Source organism: Drosophila sechellia, chromosome 3R (genome assembly GCF_004382195.2).
Source record: "Drosophila sechellia strain sech25 chromosome 3R, ASM438219v1, whole genome shotgun sequence".
Lineage (NCBI taxonomy): Eukaryota > Metazoa > Arthropoda > Insecta > Diptera > Drosophilidae > Drosophila > Drosophila sechellia.
The window spans coordinates 25,829,552-25,836,736 of NC_045952.1; the positions used below are offsets into that span (position 1 = coordinate 25,829,552).

Genomic DNA, 7,185 nt, shown 5'->3' on the forward strand with positions numbered 1-7,185 from the left:
TTGTACAATATAAAAAGTTTTTATTAAACTATGTCTTGAGTTTATTCATTTTGACAAACGAAATAGTTTTGGATTTTAGGACAATCTGCCGGTCGCCGGTCATCTTTTCCCCTACTTCACTGGATTTGGCCGCTTGGGCAGGTTTCGTTTGAGGAGCTGCCAGTTGATGCTGGTCGGTGGAGCGGTGGACCGCTGCTTGATCAGCCTCTTGTGGCTAGATCCCTTCGAGATTTTGGAGCGGGCGGTACCCAGGGCGCGGTACTGACTGACACTGCGTACCACTTTGTTGCCTCCCAACTTGCCAGCCATCTTGTTCCGGAATTTGCGCTTCAATATCATCTTGCCATGGCTGATTTGGCTCTTGGGACTCGCGCTCTTCGGCTTGGTTGGAATTTTCTTGAGGGATGACTTCTGCGATTTGCTCGACTTCGTGGACCTGGAGGACTTGAGTGATTTTGCCGATTTACGCGATTTAAGCGTCTTCAATGACTTCTGGCTCTTCTCCTTGGTCTTCGATTTGAGGCTTTTGGCCGACCTTTGCTGGGAGACAATGGCGCCACCCTTGGAGCGCAGATCAGCCTTTTCCGGAGCCGGGCCCACCGAGTATTTGGGCATCATGGCCGGCTTGGATTGCAGAGCACGATCCGCCTGGACAATTGAATCGAAGTTGCCGAAAACCTGGCGAATATTGCGGTTGACATACTCCAAGTACTTCAGCGACGAGTTGCACAAGTTGCACTTGTTGTTCTTGTCGTTATCCTTGTTGTTCCGGATCAGGCTCTCCAGGTAGAGAAAGTTCTTGGCCATGTTCTCGCAGTAGCGGCACTTGGCGGTCTTCTCCATTTGGTTGGGCGTTTGATCGTAGATACTGGGCCTATTCTGCAGATTTAGAGCCGAATTGTTTGGCACTACGTAGTCTCCGGCGGCTGGTCGCTTTTTTTGAATGCCTATCATTTTACGTAATACCGAAATTTTGTAAAATTTTTCTGGAAACGAATGTTTCTGTTGGTTAGACGGATGTAAAATGCCGACGAGCGTCCGATTTGGATATCAAAAGGTAGTGATTTAAATTTCATCGCCTACTTGAGGCATATTTATTTTAGATTTTTTTCTAAGGAAATAACGTTGCCCAAAGCAACTCAAATGCCTCATCATAAAAAAGTCAAACACGCTGACATTGAAATCAGGGCCACCTGGCTTGGTGCCTCAATTAATCTCAATTTCTTATCCATCAAAGGTCTGGCCAATTTGTCGGCAAATCGTCAACCTTGCTCTGCTCAATTATCGATCAAATAGATTTCAGTGAATATTTAAAGACTTGTTCCACATTAAATTAAACGCTGCCCGGCGAATTACCCATGTACACACATACAATCGCTGGCTAGGAAATAAAGGACTCGTTTAATTTCTATTTCCTTGGGCACAATTAGCGATAATCAGCTGGCAATGGCAGCCAGCATTTTGTCGCTGGTCCTTCGCTTTTCCCATTCGCATTGCCATTCCCATTTCCAGCACAACTCCCCACCCAATTCGCTTTGTGTATTTGGGTCAACTCGTTGCGATGTGCACAATAATTTATTTCATTTCAAGATGTAATCGGGACATTTTAGTTTGTCGTGCCGTTTGTTTTGCCCAGACTAACACATTTTTAAATGTCCCCTGACCTTGGGCTCTGATTGCGGGAAATTATGTAAGTTAATGAATGGAAAAATAAGTGTGGACGTGGAATTAAATAAATTATATTCGATAAGCAACTAAATCCATAGAGTTACGCAGCTTATTCAATTGTCTTTCAATTAAATGATTGATCCTGCATTCTTGACCATCCATCGTGTTTGCAATTCAATTCTCGTGGCACGTCTTTATTTCGGAATTTTTCATGAAGCAACATCCGTCAGTTGCCCGCCATTAAATTGTTGTGTTGCAGACACTCTCCCATCAATAGGATGCCACCCACTCGGGCAGACAATTCCCTGCGACACATAACTTCCAATTGAAAATATCTTGGGAAGTCAGACACACAAGTGCAAATGCCAATAAAACAGAGAGGAGAGCAGGGGAAGCTAAGACACATAAACTAGTACATTCACCCGTTGCTTGTGGGCTATAAAGTTGATTGTTCATAAATGTACGGGGCGTATACGTAATGTCAGCTAGTGCACTACAGCAAAGCCATGTGCATCGAATCTGGCGAGGAGGACGGAGTGCCGGGGTAGTCAGCTGTAGTCATAAACTGGCTGGGTAATGAATTTATTAAAAGTTCATTTTGTTTAGCTAGCAAAACGTTTGTCTTGGGCCCGACTTGGCATGTTGGCCAAGTTTACGTAAATGGCCCACTGCATGCGACTCGAAAATGGTGAGTGTTAATGTTAATAATGGATTTGTGCCAAGTTCTCGCCGTACATTGTTGGCTCACTGATTTATTCGTGGTCAAAAGCGGGACACTGTTTTGCTGATTTTTTTGCTACTTGCGTTTGACTTTGTGGTGGCACACTTCTGCTTTTTTCTATGTTCTGCTTTTGACCCACAAAGGTTGCCTGGCATGTCCTTTCCCGCTCTAACGACTTCCTGAGACGTTGCACACACATACATATGGGCCGAAGTCTAGCTGGCCACGCCTTGTTTATTTTCCGTACCTTACGTGTTTATCGCCTCCAAATGGCGATTCTGACCGAAAAGTGAAAGCAGTCGCGCCTCTGGCTTTCCCAGCTTTGCTGGCTTTTCCTTAAGTGTGGGTGTGTTGGGTGGTGTGGTGGTGTTGTGCCCAGAGTTCAACCTGCTCGGCATTTCAATATCAACAGAGGCATGCATAATTCCCTTGCCCGAGCCTATGTAAATTTGCTCGGAAGTGTTCTGCTACGAAAAAGTGGTGGTGGTGGTGCTGCTGCCGCTGTTCCACATTTTCCACCGCGTCGGCATCGGGAAAGCGGGTCAACTTCATTTTTCGTGCTGACCCACAACCGCAACAACAACAACAACAGGCGTTTGATGTGCGAAAGCCGCAAACACAAATTAGCACAACAGCAGCAACATCGGCGGCAACGACGACAACAACCATAATTTCTTTTGCAACAGTGCGATTTTTACTGGGATTTGGACACACACACACTTACTTACTTGCTTGGATTCGCGTTTTTGGGTTTTACTGCCTTTGGTTGGGTTTTTATTGTTATTATTTAACGTCGACGCTGCCGACGACTTCGTTTGGCTTTCAACGCCGCCTTGGCATAAAGTCCAAAGTGCAAATGCTTTGCGGTCAGTTTGGATTTGAAGTTGGCCAGCAACGCGACGCGCAGCTCCTGCGGCAGTACAAAGGGGCAGAACCTTCGGCAAACACCATTGTTTGCCCATATGTGCTGCGGTTTTCTCTGAGTTTTTCGCTGCTCTCTGCGGTGGTGGTCACCTTGCGCCCATTCGCGTGCCACTCGCCGGCCCACAAGGAATCGCTCAGCGAAAGAGGATGCGTTTATCCTGGCAACACAATGGCTGAAAGGAAAAGCAATTACCAGTGAACAAAGCCCAACTGGGTATCAAGCCGCAGCCCGAAACGAGATTTTTAAAGACACTAAACCGTTCCCAAGGGTAAGCAAATTTAGTGGGTATCTTTAATTTAAGTGGGGCATTTCTAAGTCATTTAACTGGTATATATATTTATTTTACTATTGAAACTGATATCCCAATCATAACACGTCTTTTTGATTTGGCTGTTTGTCTCAAACGATAGGCAGCATAGACGAAAAACCAGGCAAAAAAGTGAACAATTTAAACTTTTATATGTATATAAAAGGGGGGCTACGTAGGAAATTAAAGCGCTGCCAAGATGTTTAATATCATCACCTGGCTGGGTCGAAAGATCTAAAATAATTTTATTTGCCACACATTACGGCAGACATGCAGGACACCATCCGCCATTCTCGTCCTGCGAGTTGAACAAAACTTTTTACGCATAGCCAGGACTCGCAGCGCATTTTAGCTAAAAGCATTTCAACGCTGTTAACTATTTTTGATGGCGTTACGCACTATAAACCCGCCCGAAAGAAGGCTAAAGGATGGGATGGGTATGGCCTGTGTATCCCGGCTTTCGGAGAGCGACTGGACTGGAATGGTAACTCCATGAAATGGAAATCTCAACGGAATTGAAACACTTAATTTGCTCGCAATTTGCCACCCGCATCACTCGAATGCGATGCATATGTACTTATGTACATACATATACTACGTGCACCTGGCAGAGAATGAGACAAAGCCGCTTAGCGATGCATGGACGCCCTTCATGTGGTCGGAATGAGGATGACGAAGGGTGTGGAGTGGTGGCGGAATTGGTGTCCTGGTTGGGTGGTGTTGTTGCGTTAATGAAATAAAAATTAAGCTCTGATGCTTGCCAGGACGAATTAATTGTGTGTCGCCAAAGGCAAACGAATGCGGTGCAGTTCGGTCCAGGATGCTCTCAGTTGGCCAGCGGCAATGAAAAGGTGTCGGCAATTAAGTGAATTCAGCACTTGCTATATTGACTGGGGAATGCTCAATGCGATGCTAAGGAAAGATTGGAGAAGGTGGAGAATGGGGACTGGTCAGTGGAGGAGGTTCAATCAGGATGTGTGCATATAATGGATAATTAATCTTTAAGCTGCCGGCAACGGGCAAACCCTCCTTTGTATTAATTAAGACGAGCCACTTATCGATTTCAATTAGGGGCAATGGAAAATGAGTTTGTTGGCTGTGCGACTCTGATCCCATTGAGGTGCCATTTTGCGGACACTAATTTATACCAGTTCGATGCATTCAAGTATCCAGATAAACTAGAAATAATTCGAGATTTCCCATTAAATTGTTTTGATATAAGTTTGGGTATCCTTTCCATTTTCCTTTCGCACTCAGGCCATTTTAAGTTGAAACTTAGTTTTTTTTTTTGCTGGTCTGGGTATTAATGGGTCATGTGCTTCTCCGGCTGGGGCAACAATGTATCCGATGGAGTTCGCCAACACCATGCCAATAGGATTAGCACAACAAAGTAGCGGGCTGCGAGTATGAGTTTGAGTATGCATGTGGCAAGTGCGTGCCTGAGTGCACCTGTCAGGGCTTTTAAGTCATCCACCCAGTCATAGCTGGCACAGCTCTGTTCGTGAGCCCAGCAACTGACAAGTTGACAGGACCGACGGAGGCACCAGGTCTTGGAACCCAGTCCAAAGTCCATTGCTCGCATTCACCAGCCTGAGCAGAGCCAGCAGCAGTTGGCCCGTTTAGCAGTTTGGATCGCCAGAGCAAACCAACAAATGGAGCCTTCTCACTAGGTCGTGCATGCGGGTGGCTTATGCTCATGTTCTGCTCCTGCTTCTGGTCCTGGTCCTGGTCGTCCAGCTCCTACCGCCGACATGCAAATTGAGCAGCACCAGTAGCAGCACCGGCAAGGACATCATCAACAAGTACACAAAGTACGACTACGAGTGCGAGTGCGAGTTGCAGAACAAGGGTCCACAATGAGCTGCCAAGCTCAGTCGCATAAATGCATAAGCCGCAGCACGCATACATATGTGTGGGAAAGGCGATGGCAGGTGGGCAGCCAGATAATCACGCCGCACACCGAATGGGTGGAGGTGAGTCTCCGGGAGACAGAGAATTCTAGATTACACCGCTGCGGACCTACTTTAATTAGGGGTTCCGAGCTTTGGCCACGCCTCGAGAATGGACTGTTCATCATGCAAACGAACAAAACAAGCGAGGATCAGGAGTTTGAAAATCACAGGGAAAATTTTCAAAAGTTTCCACAAATTCCTTAATGCAGAAAGTTATAATAATTTTCTATATGTGTTTCTTAAAGTGTTCTTATTGAATAGTTTAAAGGCATACTTATAAAAGAATTCTCAGTTTTATTTCTTTTTTTTTTTTAAGATTTATCTGGATATCGCTTTAGATATCCTTGATGCATTCTTGGTAAACACAGAGCGAATCCCTTGCCAATCAGCTGCTGATGATGAAGAGCATGCCAAGTTCGCTTCTCAACGGCAACATTTGGCCTTTGTGAGTGTTCAAATGCAGCTGCCAAAAGTTGTCTTAACTTGAGCACACTGTGTGCAGTTTCAGTTTATTTCTGGGGCATTTAAGTGACTGGCCGCCTTAGCAGGGGTTACTTGGGATGCTCTCCTCCCTGGGATGCTCCTGCCCCTCCAAGCCCGTGATCCCTGAAAACTAGAAACCCCTCCGGTTACCACCAGTAGTTGCTGACTGCCTTTGACGTTCCACGACGACTAGGAACTGGTAACTGGTTGTTTTTTTTTCTGGCTTTCGCTGCTAGGACGAGTGGAATGTCGGCCAAACTAACACATCCTGACACAAGTCAAGAAATTTATGAGCTGTAACGTTGTTGGCTGGTGCTGCTGAGTGGCGATGGGGAACGGCCAGGGCCAGGACCAGGACTCAGTCCATGGGTCCATGTGTGTGTTTGGGTTTGGGTTTGTGTTGCCAGGCGTGAGGGCTTTTGGCTTAATTGAAATTTAAACGTTTAACCCTCGGTGTCAGCAGTTAAGTCCTTTGTTTTGGCAGCTGCGAGCGTTTTGTGCAACTGACACTTGGCCATTTCAATTGGCGAAGCCACTACATGTTGTAACAACTAAATCGGCGAGTGTAGCCACTATGCACACACTGTATACACTCAGCTGGCCATGATTGTTGAATCGAAAACCAATAAATGGTGAGCGAATCAACCCAATTATGCCACCGAACTTTTGTAAACTTCACCTGCTGATTGGACCAGCCAGACACGCAAGTGGAGGCATTAAGCCCAAACGCATGAGCCAGCAAGTGGCCATTTTGGCTGCCATGCCAACCGGTTGGCCACCACAATAACACGGAGCATGCACCGACCACAGCGCCACCACCTGACCCACCTGAGCCACCAGAGCCACCTGCCCGCCCACTCACACGCTCGCCTGGAAGCCAGTTGTGCTGGGGATTCCAGTAGTGCCGCCTGGCCATGTCCAGTGCCACTTGTTCTCCGCTTAATATAATTTTGTGCAAATTTGTGTGTAATAAACCGGGATGCCGGGAGTGAAACAAATCCGCCAGCGACGACGGCAGCTCAAAGGCACCGCAGCAGCAGTAGCAAATTTCTGAGCTATGCGAAAATGTCAAGCATTTTGTGTGCTTTCATTTTTGTATCAACAGCCTTGTGTGTATTTTTCTCCATTT

General features: G+C 46.3%; 1 protein-coding gene across 1 annotated transcript; it reads right to left on the minus strand.

Moving 5' to 3' along the window:
- LOC6620767 lies at positions 1-1,150 on the minus strand. The gene has a single exon (XM_002044933.2). The coding sequence runs from the start codon at positions 952-954 to the stop codon at positions 112-114; it is 843 nt and encodes a 280-aa protein (XP_002044969.1). The 5' UTR covers positions 955-1,150; the 3' UTR covers positions 1-111.
- Positions 1,151-7,185: the final 6,035 nt, after the last annotated feature.